General features: G+C 44.4%; 1 protein-coding gene across 9 annotated transcripts in view; it reads left to right on the forward strand.

Moving 5' to 3' along the window:
- Window positions 1–15,476, forward strand: part of TENM4 (teneurin transmembrane protein 4) — a 2,454,724-nt gene that overhangs the window by 2,257,021 nt on the left and 182,227 nt on the right. For all 9 annotated transcript variants that reach the window (XM_080687404.1, XM_080687408.1, XM_080687411.1 and 6 more), the window contains 3 exons: window positions 4,602–4,772; window positions 11,713–11,927; window positions 14,573–14,783. In XM_080687404.1, coding sequence (XP_080543530.1) covers window positions 4,602–4,772; window positions 11,713–11,927; window positions 14,573–14,783 — 597 coding nt within the window. The remainder of the gene's footprint in view (window positions 1–4,601; window positions 4,773–11,712; window positions 11,928–14,572; window positions 14,784–15,476) is intronic.

Here is a 15,476-nt window from a genome sequence, read left to right on the forward strand (position 1 = left end):
TTCTCAGCCATCTCTCTTGTCTTGCTGGGCAGGAAAAGGCAACTGGGAAATGTCAGGCCTCCCATCAGATTGACCAAAGCTGAGGGAATAAGAAACTTCCCCCAGCCCAGCTCTTGGCTCTCAGAAATCATTAACATTTCAAAGTGGGTGATCTTTGAACCTGCTGCCTTTCCACAGCCTTTGACTGAACTCTTCAGCATCTTTTCACCTTTTCGTTGAATTGCAAACTAGTTGAAAGGCAAAACCAGTATCGAGTTTCTTATTTACATCCCTTTTCCTGTACTCAAGGAGAGTTTTGCACAGTTGTAAATACAGACCACCACAGGGCGTGATTTAGATAATTCTGTGGTGGGCATCGGTGGTGGTGGTGGTGGTGGTTAGGATTGATTCCTCAGGAAACCAGGACTATGATGATACATCTATACTTTTCCATGGTCCGGTCCATCCTCAGAGCAGGCTGGAGAGGGGCATTTTCATTTCTTTGCTTTCTTGGATCCATGGCTATTAACTTTTAGGTTCTTTGGAACACTGACCCCTGACTCTGAAGCCTGCCTCCATCTTCCACCAGCTCTGCGGTGTTAGGTGATTTACTTTACTTCTCGGAGTAAATCATGGTGTATTCCCACAGCTCCATTTCTATTCCAGTTGCATTGTATACATTCTCCAATGATGGTTTTCATTATTTTTTATGTGAGGATTCGATTGAATAATGTAGATAAAGCATTGGGTATTTGGTTTTCTGTTGCTATTATTATTTTGATGATCATCCATGATAAAGAGGAGTGGTTGCTTGAGATCTGTATTCTTGGACAGTCTGGCTGGCCGTGGGTTGTGTCCTTTGGGGAGAAAACAGGGCGAATTATTTCTCTTCCTTCTCTCTTCTCCTCCCCCAGAACCCAGAACCATGAAATTAACCACCCACCAGCCAATTCAGTGAAACAACGGAGTGTGACTTATGTTTAAGACTCTGGGTCACAGACAAAGGGTCCCTTTTTTTTTTTTTTTTTTTTTTTTTTTTTTTTAGCTTTAAGGCAGCACTATTCAAGCTTCACATCTCTGACCCCACATCATCCTACTCCGAAAGCTCACTCTGCTCAGCCCAGTTTGGGTGACTGCGGGCTCACTTCCCTGCCCACCAGCCTTCTAAGTGATTGCTGAATGACCACATCTTCGAGGAGGGTCCAAGTTTGAGTTGAACCCAGACCTCTGCTTTCCCAGGTGGTTTTCAGGACCTCATCTTCCATGGGTCACAGCTCTGTGGGGCCTCTGTTTATGATTGCGGGGGGCACAGCTAAGAGGAAGGAGAGCCAATGCGCACCTCCTAGCTTTAGGTCCACAGCCGGCCCCACCGCTGGGACTGCCCTGCCCTCCTTCCCTTCCCTGGGACACCAGGTCTTGTGATCGTTTTCACCTGTAACACTTCTTCCACTGGCTTTTCTCCCTGCTCAGCATAATGACTGAAGCAAGGACTTGCTTTTGCATCTTGTGAAAAATAAGAGAAAGCTTTGACAATAAAAACGTTTCTCTTCACAACACTCTGAGAGTTCTCTTCATCTTGGGATGAGTTAATGCTCTGACCTTTGAACAAGACAGCACTTTTGCATACTGAGATGCAATCATTGCTTCTGATGGGGAAGGAGGCCCTGCACATTGAACTCCATAGATCTGAGTTGTCCATAGTTCAAACAATTTCTCCATCACCTTGGAGTTGCCAATATATAGATTAAAACAGTAAGAAGGTAAGCAGAAATGTAAGCTAATTCAGCCTTGGAAATAGCCGAATATTCATTTCTTCCAGGCAAGTTAACTTTTATTACTATTGACAACTACACAGAGATAGTCAAAAGCAGTGTACAGCATTTTAGTGCCTGATACCTAAAAAGTGCTCAATAAATGTTAGCTACTATTTTATCATGATCATCAATGGTACAATTATAATGGTTATAAAACGTAGTTAATCCCATATACCGACAGTTTACAAAGCCCCTGGCCGCATTTCATCTCATCTGATACAACAACCCTTTGAAACATCTTTATCCCTGCGTCTCAGGGGAGACCACGGTAGCTAGAAAGTGGCAGTTAGTTTTCGAACCCAGTTTTCTTACCTTTGCTCCCTCACACTTGCCCCTGCACCACAGTCACCAAAAAGAAAACACAGGGTCAGATTCTGTTCCTGCTGTCAGGGTATGCCTGCTGGTTAAATTAAATGTGTGTATTCTTGGTTTGGCTTGTGCCTGGACCAGAAGTCAGGAGGATGTGCTGTGTTCAGCCTCCAGTTTTTTTTATGTCTTAAAGGCAGTCACACGGCGCCTCAACACCACCATCAGTGGACCTGGCCATAGACTGGGGCCAAGTAACACCACCTTCTGTCAGCCTCACAGGATCCTATGTTGCTACCTAGAAAGGCACGTAAAGCCTCAGAGTCTGCTTGAGGTGTTGCAGGGGAATATCCTTATCAGGCTCACATGCCTTGCTAGATAGAGCTAGTGAGAGGCAGCCTGGGGAAGTGGGGAGAGCCTGGGCCTTCAAGCCAGAAAGATGGAAGGTATATGATTTCGGGATTTGAACAGTTTTGTATTCTGCCACTTGTCTCGGTCTGCCACTTGTTAGCCATTTAACCTTCCATGTGTTAATTGATGTCATTGTGTCTTAGTTTCTTCATCTGTAAAATGGGGTTATTAACACTCACCTCGTAGGATTATTATGAGAATTAAAGGAAATAAGATATTTACTGCTCTTAGCACAATGCCTGGCACATGGTAAGCATTCGGTAAATCATAGTTTTATCTTTATAATTTTCATTAACCTTCTGAGCCTTAATATGCACATCTGTAAATTGGGTTTGACAAGGTGGCCATGACAATTAGATGGAATGTATACAAATTACCCAGCATGCTACCTGGCACATAGTGGGTCCTTAGTCAATTTAATTACTCTGGGCCTTCATATCTCTGTAGATCCGCCCCTGTGTTCCTAAAGCCCCTTAGTGGGTCAGTCACCCCCTCCTCTTGGCCTTCTAGTCCCTCAGAACAGATTCTGTAGCTTGTCTGTCTCCCCTACTTGACTGTGAGCTTATCAAAGCAGGGCTATCTGATTCGGTTCTGGCTCTGCAGACCAGCCACAGATCCTGGCGTAGAGTGGGCTTTTAGAAAGTGTTCACCTATTGAATAAACACATGATGCTACACACAGGATGCTGGGCGAGTCCTGGCACTGCAGTGCTTAACTGTGTACATGGGGAGTCAGGGTAGCCATCCCAGAAGGGAGAGTACCGTCAAGGCTCAAGTCTTGTGAATCCTCAGATGGGATTTAAACAGACATTTGTACTAGATTTTGGGAATACGCTTCCTAGCCTTCTCTAGCTCTGAGTACCTCTAGGGACATGTCCATTCTTTGGCATCTTATGGGCCATCTAGATTGTTGCACAAGACTATTTAGCAGTTGCTTCCTTGGAAAAGTATTTTTAAAACAGAAATACATGCACATGCTACAAAGTTGAAATGTACAACAGATATACAGTGAAAAGTAAATCTCTCTTCTGTCCCTTTCGCTTAGCATCTCCTTCCTTCACAGGACACGCCCACAGCCACCAATGTCTTTCATATCCTACCAGAAATATTCTGTACATATACTAGTATAGGAATTTTTTTTGCCCGAAGGTGGTAGTATATCAAATATACTGTTCTGCATGTTATAATTTTCCCTCCAGAAAAAGACATGCAAAAAACTTCCTCACTCTTTTTTTTATGGTTGCACAGTATATATATCTAGCCCTTTATTGAGGGACTGGTTTCCAATATTTTGCTATTACAGACAGTGCTGCAGGGAATAGCCTTATCAATGAGTGTACGTCCATCACTTAGTATGTGTATGAGTATCTGGAGAGTGGATCTGGAGGAGAAGTTTCTAGAATGTGAAACTGATTCCAGGGTAAAGGGTATGTGTATTTTAAACTTGACAGCTTTTGTCAAATTGCCCTCCGTGGGATGTATACCAGCTTTTGCTCGCACAAGCCAAGTATGAGAGTGCCTGTTTCCTGCTCTCTGCCAGCACTGTGTATTTTCAACCTTCTTTCATCTTTGCCAAACCATATGTGAAAAATAGGATTTCAACGTTTAACTGGCATTTCTCCTCCTATGAGTGATGTTAAGAGTCTCTTTTGATATAATTGAGAGCCGATTGTATTTCTAATTCTGTAAATTGTCTGTTCCTATGCCTATTTTCCGACCGAGTTGTTGGACTTTGCCTATTATTTGCAGGAGTATTTTTATATTAAGAAAATTAACCCTTTGTGGTAAAAATGGCAACTTTCCCCCCGAAGTAAAACACAAATCCCAGACCTGAAACTCCCCTTCCCTGCCCTCTCCCAGGTCCACTAGATTGTGAGTCCTCCGGGGCAGGGTCCACACCTTGGTCATCTCTGCAGCCCCCATCCCCTATGAAGGGCTTAGCACTGCACGAGCTCTCCTCAGGGGCTACTCGCTGAACTGAACTGACCTGAATCCCTGTGTTCCCCCACTACCTGCCCCCCACCCCCATGGCTTGGGAGTTTCATTTCCGCCTCCAGCAGAAAAAGATGACTTTTTTCATTGCTCACCACAGCCATGCACCTGTTTGGCCTAAACTGGCACCTGCAGCCGATGGAGGGGCAGATGTATGAGATCACGGAGGACACAGCCAGCAGTTGGCCTGTGCCAACCGACGTCTCCCTGTATCCCTCAGGGGGCACTGGGTTAGAGATCCCTGACAGGAAAGGCAAAGGAGCCACAGAAGGTAGGGTTGCTGTGTTGTCCGTGTCGTGAGTCCTCTGTGTCTGCCTTTGAACTGAGGAGACCTCCATTATGCGCGTCATGTGCCTGACTCACAGCTCCATGCTCTGCGCTTCCTCCATCCCTCTGCACTCCACACCGGCTGCCAGTCCCCCTGTGTCCTCATCACAGCTCCTGTCACTGTGAGCTCATGGCAGGGCTTGGGTGGGGCTCCTGGTGCTCGGCGGTATCCCATCTCATGCCTGCAGGGAAGCATTCTGGGCTTGCTCACTGCTGGGGTGGCCGCCTCTGATTATGTGGGATCCAGACAAGCTCTTGGGGGGCAACCTCATGGGGTGAAGGGGCATTTCCGGGAGCAGGGCCTGGTGAGGTGGGTAGATGGTGTGTTGTCATTGAAATATCCTTGGACCCTTGTGGTTTAATGGAAACACCAGTTCAGGTGTTCTAGCATCTTCCAGCCATGTGACCTTGAGGAAGTCGCCTCATTTTTCTGAGCTCTGGTTTCCTCGTATGCAATACCAATAATCATTAGTGTTTGTACAGTGTGCTCATTTCAAAGATTTTTGTCAAGAACATTTCATTTAATCCTCACGGGGATTCTGTGAGGTAAGTAGATTTGTTTATACCCATTTTAGATGCAACAACTAAAGGTCACATGAATGAAGTGACTTGGCCAGAGTCACCCACCAGTAAATAATGGAGTTTGGAATCTGAGCCCAGGTCTCTGTGGCTCTTGCTCTCCCACAACTTGTCCTTCCTGACTAACCCTATGGTTACAAGCCCCTGAAGGAGACATGGATGAGAAATCCATTGTACACTAAGGCATGAATTTATTTTTCTATCATTGATGAAAATGGTGGTGACATTTGGAGTTTGGCTTTCTTAAATGGGACATCATTAGACCCATGTTCTGAATTTCTTAGGGGTCTTTCTAGCATGCCACCAATACAAATTCTTTCACTGTCAGCCAAGAGTGATGCAAAATCACAGAAAATGGTACCAGGAAAGATGTCTGTGCTTATGAGCCAGTCAGGAGGTCATTCTGGGCAGGGTGGCCATCTGTTCTCCTGCCCCTGCTGTGACCTGCTGTCTCTCTCTCTCTCTCTCTGGTGTTAACTCAGTCAGCAAAGTGGCCATAGCTGCCTCCTATCCTTACTGCTTACATCTTACCTTTCCTTTCATTTAACTTTGAGGTCATGGCTTCTGAGCTTCTCTGGCCTTTCAGGATTTGCCTTCCAAGCAACAGTTTGGTTAATAGGGTAGCATATGCTTATTGGGGTATCTACTCATGACCTCTGAAATGATGATCTCCAAGGCCAAAATCAACTTTTTACCTGTAGTCATCTTTAAGGGATGCGAACTGGGGGTATTTCCACAGAACAAAGCCCATCTCCTTTCCAAAGATTTTAAGACTTCAAACCTTGAATAATTTACACTTCCTTTGCTCTGTATTAGGATAGGACCATGGGAAGAGCTCTGGCTTAGGAATCAGGAGCCCTGAATTCAAATCCAGCTGCCTATGATGTCACCTTAAGCAAATCCCTTGAAAAGACCTTCTGGGCTTCATTTTCCTTCTCTTTATGGGGAGGTTGTGGAGCTAGATGATCTCTAAGGCCCATTCTAATTAGCAAGTTCTACATATGAAATTAGTCATAGAATCATCAGAGGACTAACCAGATGGCTCTTAGAATTTTTTTCAAGTTGGTCCTGTCCATGGTCCTGCTTGTTGGCTGGTGATGCCCAAGCCAGTTACAGTGTCAGATGATGCAGATGAATACCATGAAATGAAGACTGTCTTTAGATCAGCATGCACAAATGCAGATTGAAGATATGTTTAACCCTAAACCTATTGGTAAAGGGTCTCATTTAGCAAAATGTATTTTCTTCCCCCCATGATCTCTATCAAGCATTCTTTAAACAGGAGTTGGATATATCTGAAATCTCTCACTCTAATGAAATTAGTTTGTGGGTTGTTTAGGCAAGGAGCAGGAGGCGCAGATAAGAGACAAAATACAATTGCACCAGCTTATTGGTTTACTTTAATTGGAGTATTTTTGCTTAAAGGGATTATCTGTCATTACTAATGCAAATAGAAATCCTATTTACCAACCCCTGAAATGCAGTGCAGTGCTGGAAAGTGGTCAGCATCAAAAGCAATTACTGTGACAAGAAAACACACCAAAAAACAGTGGACAAAGCTTTCTATAGTTTACGTGAGACCACGTGGTTCTTAACTTCTTTTGCCTTGGTCAAACCAATGTCTACTCAGTTAATGCTTTTATATCGTGACGTTAAAAAATCGAATTCCTTAGACACAGCTCAAGGGGGAAAGTTTCTAACCCTGATGTGAGTGCCTATTTCCTGTCCCTGGTGAGGGTATCAAAGAGGAGAGCTGACTCCAGAATTAGGTTCAGAGACCCTGTCCCACAATGATGGGGGAAATAGTGGGGTATGATGGAAAAAGGATAAATGGGCCTTGCAGAGACAGTCCAGGGTTTGACCCCTGGCCCTGCCATTTATCAGCTCTATTAATTCATGCCAGTTACCCTATCCCTTTTGGTCTTAGTTTCCTCATTTGTAGAATGAGGATGATACCTATTTTTTTTCAAATGCTAGTGGTGAAGAGGCACTCAACAAATCCTGGTTCCTTTCTTCTTGTCTATTCAAATTCAAAGTCATTCCATATCAGTTATTAGAATCTCAGAAATCCAGACTGATTAACATTTTATCCTCAAAGATCCTGCAGAGGATCAGGGCATTTTTTGAATATTATTTAGTAATGCAAATAAAACATATGATGAAACAGTATTTTAAATGTTCACCATGTCTTTGAGAATAACATCAAACTGCAGTATATACGATATTTTCAATGTGGCTATAACCATTTCAGGGTTGTCATAGGACAGAAACCAAATACAGCAGCTTTTGCAAGTAAAGCCACAAGAACTTATGTTATGCATTAATGGAGAAGCGGGGGAAAGCCATGAATAAACAAGCATTTCTGATGGTTGAATTGGTGGGTTAGGGATAGCATTTTCTTCTTTCTGCAATGAAATCAGAATTGCCCATCAGTTTGAACCATGCAAATTGCTGCATGCAGGCTCAGCTGGGCTCTCCAAAATGAAACAGCTTATTTTGATAACCAAATAAATTTCAAACAGTTGCTAAGGAAACTAAAGAATCCTTTGTGCAAGTTATTGCATTGAAAAGAACAAAAAAGGATAGAAGGAGGGGGGGGATATTAGTTGATTAGCAATTTAGGACTGAGTTCAGGAAAATAACTGGGCAGTGCATGAAATTTCAGTTCTTCCAAATCTTGCACATTTTACTGAGCTATCCAATCATTTCAGAAATTTGTTGAGAAATTTATTTTATAAACATGATTGTGTATTTGCACAGCATTGCTACAGGAAGCCTGAATTTGTATATATTTACAAAGAAAATGGCCATTATCAGTAGAATCTGCCTTGTGAAACCTAATCGTGCTGTTGGTGGTCCCTAATCCTAAGTTAAGTACTTTGAGCAGTTTGTTAAGCCTCTGAGGGCACCCACTGATTGGACAGTGTCCTTCTTATGAATGTCCGAGATGCTGACTGTCACCTTTTAGGCCTGTTTGCAGGTTCCAACTTCATAAAAATTGTCAACTTCTGGTACCCCAGGATGCCCGGAAGTTTGTCACAGGGTCTTGGATCTGCCTGCTCCAGCCTTGCTAGTTAGCCTGTAGGGACTGTGCATTAAACTGGACTCTTGCCCTTAAAGAGGGCCAGCGCACTCTGCCCCCATCGAGAATGTCTTTGAAAAGCTGTGATTAACCATTCATCAATGTCATGCTCTCAGAAGCCATATTCTAATAGTAAAAGCGAACTTCAAATGGGTTCATCTCCTAGTGTTTCTTAAGCATTCTGAGCCTCAGGATATACATTTAATCATGTGAGAATTAACTGACCTAAGATATGTGAAATTGCCCATCATGTATTTAGAGTTCAATACATGGTAGCTAAAACTACTACCTCTACCTTCATTACTATTACCACTACTTTATTATTATTATTATTATTATTATTATTATTATTATTATTTTCCAGAACGTCTGTAGGGGTAAAATGAATTTTATACACAGGCCTTTTCTCCTCCAGTTGCCTCTTCCCTCTCTCATTTCTCCACCACTGCTGGGTTTTACTGTGTAGTAGGATGTTTTCTGTCCTAGTGCTCACAGCTTGGTGCTCAGAATTAAGAGCAAAGATTCCTGGGTTATGGCATCTGAAAGGAAGACAGCAAGACGGATTTTTTAAAGGCAGGAAAGGATGGGGTGGTTTCACTCTGAACAGCCCTCAGCCCAGCCAGTCTCACACCTCTTTCCCATCAGGCCCAGGACCCGGCAGGCTGCAACTCTCTCCCCTGAAAAGCCCCCATCTCATCCAGGTGGTTAGTCTAGGGGACCTCTGAGGACCAGAGGGGAAGAAGAATAATAGAGGTTAAATTCCCAGTGAGGGACCTCTTCCCCCTCTCAAACATGGCCTTTAGGCCAGGTTGTGGCCCCTTCCCTAAGGATCTCGACAGTGTGACTTCTGGTCCAAGGTCACTTTTGAACCAAAGCTCCAGAGTGGCCCTTACAGTCTCAGCCAAAAAAAGTCAAAGTCCTGGGGCGGAGGGTGGGGGGTGCCTAGACCAGAATTTACTATTTGATTTCATTGTATACATACCAAAGACAATTTCCCCCCTATTTTGGCATCTTTTGTGAAATACTAGAGTGCTAGAAAAAAAATATTCCCCTCCTTCTGCCCTCCCTCTTCTGGAGTAAGAGCTAACTTATTCATGCCCTTGGGCCAGCAGACCTCCTGAGAGTCTCTGAGCTTGGCCCCTGACCTGTGAGGCTAAAGAAGGAGCTACTACAATAGCCGTCTCCTGCAGACATGCTCACTGAAGGGAAAATGAACTGTGCCTGGTTTCCCAACAGCATGCTGAAATGCGGGAGACGTCTTGTTATTTATTCTCAGACATACAGATTAGTGGGAGGCAGGCCCTTCTCCACTCTCACCAGCTCTGACTCCCACCCACTCACAAAGGAAACAAGTCCTTAGAATTAGCAATCGCATGTTTTTTTCCTCTGCAGTTTCTAGGAGTAAAAAGCCCAGAACTCATCCCGTTTTTGTTTCGTACTCCCTCAGACTTCTGCTTCCCTAGCAGAATTAGAAGCTCAAGGGTATACTATTTTCTACCTGGACTATAAAAGGATTGCGATATTGGGAAACCAGAAATCAGATAAGGAAGAATGGGAAAGTAATTCTCTTCCATCTTAATGCTTTTCGAATTTGGCTTCTGTCTTTGAACTTTGAACCACTGCGTGGCGGTTTGTGCCTGTCTCCTCTTTCAAGGTAAAAGTCTGGGGCACGTTGTTTCCACAGAGGAATTACGTGCGAGCTCTTTCCCATGCTAATGACAGAATACTAGTGGTACTTTTATTGAGAGCATGCATTTTAACTTTTTTTTTGTTGGCATATATTTAATTAAAATAACATTTAATGGTTTGAAGCTAAAAACCTGATGTTTCTGCCTGGGAGTTTATAAGGGAATGATAACATATGGAGAAGTTTAACATTTAAATTGAATTGTATTATTTAAAACAGTACAATATTTTATGACTACAACAGTGCCCTGCCAAGCTCCATTTCAGCATAAAATGTGCTTTGTAAGGACTCTTACAAAGCTAGGGGGAAAAGACGTTTTAATTTCTTATTCCCCAAATGTTTTTCATAAAACGTCCCCAGAAACGTGTTTTCTTTACAAATGGATTCTTGTTCTCTAAAGTGTCTCTTCCAACAGCTCTAACAACACAACAGGTTTGGAACTAGGTTGGCCGGGGGGTGTTTTCTAATGACAAATAATATGTTGACTTGGTATTGGCTTGTCATCATCCTAAGGGTGGTCTTCTTACATCCCTAGAGTCTCCTGCTCCCTCCCAACTCCTCAGAAGGCCAAGGTCTGGCAGGAAGTGAGGGTTTATATTTTTCACATGTGAATGTGTTTAATTACTAAATAGAGGAAGTTTGATAAGTAGTCTTCCTTCCTTGCACTTGGGGTGCCCCCAGAAAGCTGTGACTCTCCTGATTGGTGACAGAAATAATCAAGAGACCTTACTCCTAACCACCACCACCCCTGACTTCCCCGCAGTTTATAGGGTTGGGGGCCTGGGTCCAATTTCCAAGCATGTCATAGCCTTTGTGCCTGAACTTGAGAAATTCCTTCAACTTTACCCTCTTTAGCACAGAAATTATATTCAAAGACCTCCCATCCTAGACAAAGAAGCATTTTTCCTCCCTCTTCCTCGTCTTCTCCAACCCTACCCCTGCTCCCAACAGAAACCCTATCCACATATCTCAGCCTCAGAATTTGAATTCAAATTATATATAAACTAGTGAACTTGTAAAATGCCTTACTCCACTCGGGTCCTGCTTCCTACAGCCGGGAGGACCATTCTTAGTTGGAAATTGAATAATAGCATCTTGTTTCCTCCAGCCTTTCTATTTTAGCATGTACGCTTTCACACACACACACACACACACACACACACACACACACACACACACTCACACACACACACACACACTTATTCTCATGTGACAGCAAATGATTATTTTTAGGATCAAAATATATCTTAACAAGCTGTGGAATTATGCAGTAAACAGATGGCCCTTGGGGAGGACCCACACTGCTGTGGAGGAATGAGTATTTTTAGCAGAACAATTTGAGTATCACTGGGAAAACGTCTGGGCACTCCTAACTCTCAGTAGGGGAGTTGGGGGGTGAGGGGGTGGCTGGCAGCAGACTGTTGTAGAGAGGAGTGTGAGGCAGAGGGGTGCCCTGCTCATTTGAATGCACTAATCGCTTGACTCACCTTGTATCTAATCGTGGTGTTTTGTCTTCCCTTCCCTGTGTCTTGGTAGGAAAGCCCAGTAGTTTCTTTCCAGAGGACAGTTTTATAGACTCAGGAGAAATCGACGTGGGGAGACGGGCTTCCCAGAAGATTCCTCCTGGCACGTTCTGGAGATCTCAGGTGTTCATAGACCATCCTGTGCATCTGAAATTCAATGTGTCTCTGGGGAAGGCGGCTCTGGTCGGCATTTATGGCAGAAAAGGCCTTCCTCCTTCACACACACAGGTAACCAGAATCCCACCCACCCTGCTGATCTCCAGGGCGCCTACCTCAACTCTTAACCCACAGACAAGAAGCCTAATGCTTAAGCCTGCGTCCTTCAGCTTGAAGGGAATTTTATATATTTACTAGAGGTGGGGTCCCTCGGCCTGGCCTGCAGAGATCAGGCCGAAACTGGCTCTCCGACATCCCCTGAGGGGTCCCAGATTTCGAGAGGGCACAGGCCAGGCCGAGGGACCCCAACAGTGCACAATCCAGCTGGGGAGGGAGCATAGGAGGGCTCCAGGGCATGTCGGGCCTGTCTCACCCAGTCCTGATTGGATGGACCCCAGCAGCAAGCTAACCTACCCATTGGAGTGTCTGCCCCCTGGTGGTCAATACACATCATAGAGACTGGTTGAACAGTTGAAGGAACTTAGCATACTAGGCTTTTATTATATAGGATAATCCATTCAACCATTTACCTTCTCTCAGAACCTGCCTTTCAGATGAGTAGGGTTACATCCCTGGGGCTTTTTAAGGGAAGGGAATTCTAGGAAATGTCGCATTGCCTCTCTACTATCACCCAGTCTCCTAAGTTAAATTCTGGGAAATATAGTCTAGAGGAAAAATGTGTGCACTTTGGAGTCAGACAGACCTGAGTTTGAATCCAACAGACCTCTCATTATCAGCTGTGAAACCTGGAGCCTGTTATCCTCTCAGAGCAATTTCCTAATCTGTCAAATGGTGAAAACAAGACCTACACTGCCCGGCTCTTATGAAGAATAAAGAATAGCATTTAGCCCTAACCTGTTTGGCTCAGTGGATAGAGTGTCGGCCTGCAGACTGAAAGGTCCCAGGTTCGATTCCGGTCAAGGGCATGTACCTTGGTTGCGAGCACATCCCCAGTAGGGAGTGTGCAGGAGGCAGCTGATTGATGTTTCTCTCTCATCAATGTTTCTAACTCTCTATCCCTCCCTTCCTCTCTGTAAAAAACCAATAAAATATATATTTTTAAAAAAGAATAGCATTGATAAGGCAGCTAGTGCAGGGTTTGGATCAGAATACATGTTATTTCCCTAGTCTCGGGCATTCTTTCTCTCCTTCAGAGTTTCACATTTACTCAGACATATGCGTGCCCGAAACACTTCATAAACTCAGCCCAGATGATTGACATATTACCAGTCATGATGGGTAAAGAACAGACTTTTAAGGCCCTCCCAGCTCTGGGATTGGAGTAACATAAATCTGTAGGCATCCAGCAGACATTCCCCAGGCCAAATGCAGTCTCCTAGCACCAGTCATTAAGGTTTTTAGGTAACAGCTAGATAGATACATTTGCTAAGGATGGAGTCACAGAAAAATAGAGAGAGCATGGCCCCTGATTTCTTTGTAGAACTGAAATGCTAGCCCTAGATTCATGCCTTCAGACATTTTTTATGAGATAGAATAAATATCTTGGGGTTTTTTTAAAATATGGACCTGGAGAGCATTATGCTAAGCGAAATAAGCCAGTCAGAAAAAGATAAATATCACATGATCTCTCTCATTTGTGGAATATAATGAACAACATAAATGGACGAACAAAATAGATCCAGAGACATAAAAGCATTGAACAGACTGACCAACCTCAGAGGGAAGGCAGGGGAGAGGGGAGGGTAAGAGATCAACCAAAGGACGTGTATGCATGCATATAAGCATAACCCATGAACACAGACATAGGGGGTGAGGGCATGTGCTGGGGGGTGGGAACAGCCCAGGAGAGGTCAATGAGGGGAAAAGGAGACATATGTAATACTTTAAACAATAAAGAATTTTTTAAAAAAAAGAAAGAAAAAATAGTTATATAGAGAAAGGAAGGAAGGAAGGAAGGAAGGAAGGAAGGAAGGAAGGAAGGAAGGAAGGAAGGAAAAGAAAGAAAGAAAGAAAGAAAAGAAAGAAAGAAAGAAAGAAAGAAAGAAAGAAAGAAAGAAAGAAAGAAAGAAAGAAAAGAAAAGAAAAGAAAGCTCAATTTGCTTGCTAGTAAGCCGGTAGGACTTAACCATCTTCCTGTTGTTAATACCATGTGTCTGACTTCTCCTGAGTCTCATACTAGCAGGCTCGGATCAATTGGCAATTGTGTTTGACAGAGCATGTAATTATTGATAGAGTTTTGAGCTAATTCAGTTAAAACTGCTCCCTGAAACTGGAGCGCTTAGACAGAATCATTGACAAAAAGAAGATAGATATAAATGAACTTTTCATTTGCACTTGACTGACATTTAAGGCACATCCAGGGCTCCAGTCCCAACCCTGGACCCCTGGGGTTCCACAGAGTTGGAGCTCACTCAGTAAGTGGCTGGTTCTGATCACGTGCCCACCATTGGAAAAGCTTGGTTGTCCTGGGCCAGACTCAGCCAGATGAAGACTTACCACATATACACCAACATTAAAGCAGAATGAGGCCAGAAAAGAACAAACTAATTGTTCTGCACCCACAAGAGAATAAGCAGACTATTGCCCTGAGAAAATGGGTTCTGGGGAGGACTTGGAGGTGGTCCATCATGTGGCTTTAGCCTCTCTTGCCCATCTCAGGTGTGTTCCCTGGGTTCTCCACAGGAGAGGCTTGAAGAAAGAAGCCAGCACTGTGGTAAACCAGATCCGCTACTAACCATGCTCTCTCTGTACTTCAGTTTGACTTTGTGGAGCTGCTGGATGGAAGGAGGCTCCTGACCCAGGAGGCACGGAGCCTGGAGGGGCCCCAGCGCCAGTCCCGGGGAGCCGTCCCACCCTCCAGCCATGAGACCGGCTTTATCCAGTACTTGGATTCAGGCATCTGGCACCTGGCTTTTTACAATGATGGGAAGGAGTCGGAAGTCGTTTCATTTCTCACCACTGCCATTGGTAAGGAACCGCCACCCTCTGGGGTCTGTGGGATGTTGTCTCTTTGCGTGAGAAGATGCTCGGGGATGCTGGGAGCTAAGGCTGATGGGGAAATGTGTCCTGCCCAGAGCTGCAGATGCCACCTTCCCTCTGGCATCAGGCCATCTCACCTGCAGACAGTGAGCCATAGGGAGATGAGGGAAGGGGGTGACTGGGCCCTGAGCCCGGGCTGTTGCCCACTGCCTTCTTTGTTTGGCCGGTGGCATGGTGTGTGGACCGGCAGCTACATTTAAATTCTGGGTGGGAGGGGACTGACAGTGACACAGGAACCCTGGATGACCTTCCACACGGAGGCAACATTTCTCTTCTTGAAACTTCTCCAACACCTTCATTTTTTTTTTTCTCTCTCTTGGTTCAACTCACTGATTTGTTATTTGGGTTTTTGTGGTGGCTTTTTTGTCTGTTTTGCTTTGGGATCCATCAACCCCCGGCAGATGAGAAAACAAGGCAAAGGCAGAGAGACAAACAGACGGAGAAGGTCAGTGCAAAGGGCTGGAATACCAATGTCATCGGTCAGGTTGGGGTTTTGTTGGGAACAGAGAGATGTTCTGTTCTCCAACAGAGTGAGCTCTGGTGTTTTAAAGGAGTGCTAACACCTTCGCCACCATCCGTCCCTCGCGGTGGGAGGGAGGCACAGCTCCCAGTTCCAAGTGA

The sequence above is a fragment of the Plecotus auritus genome (assembly GCF_963455305.1).
Source record: "Plecotus auritus genome assembly, chromosome: 9".
In the NCBI taxonomy this organism is placed as follows: domain Eukaryota; kingdom Metazoa; phylum Chordata; class Mammalia; order Chiroptera; family Vespertilionidae; genus Plecotus; species Plecotus auritus.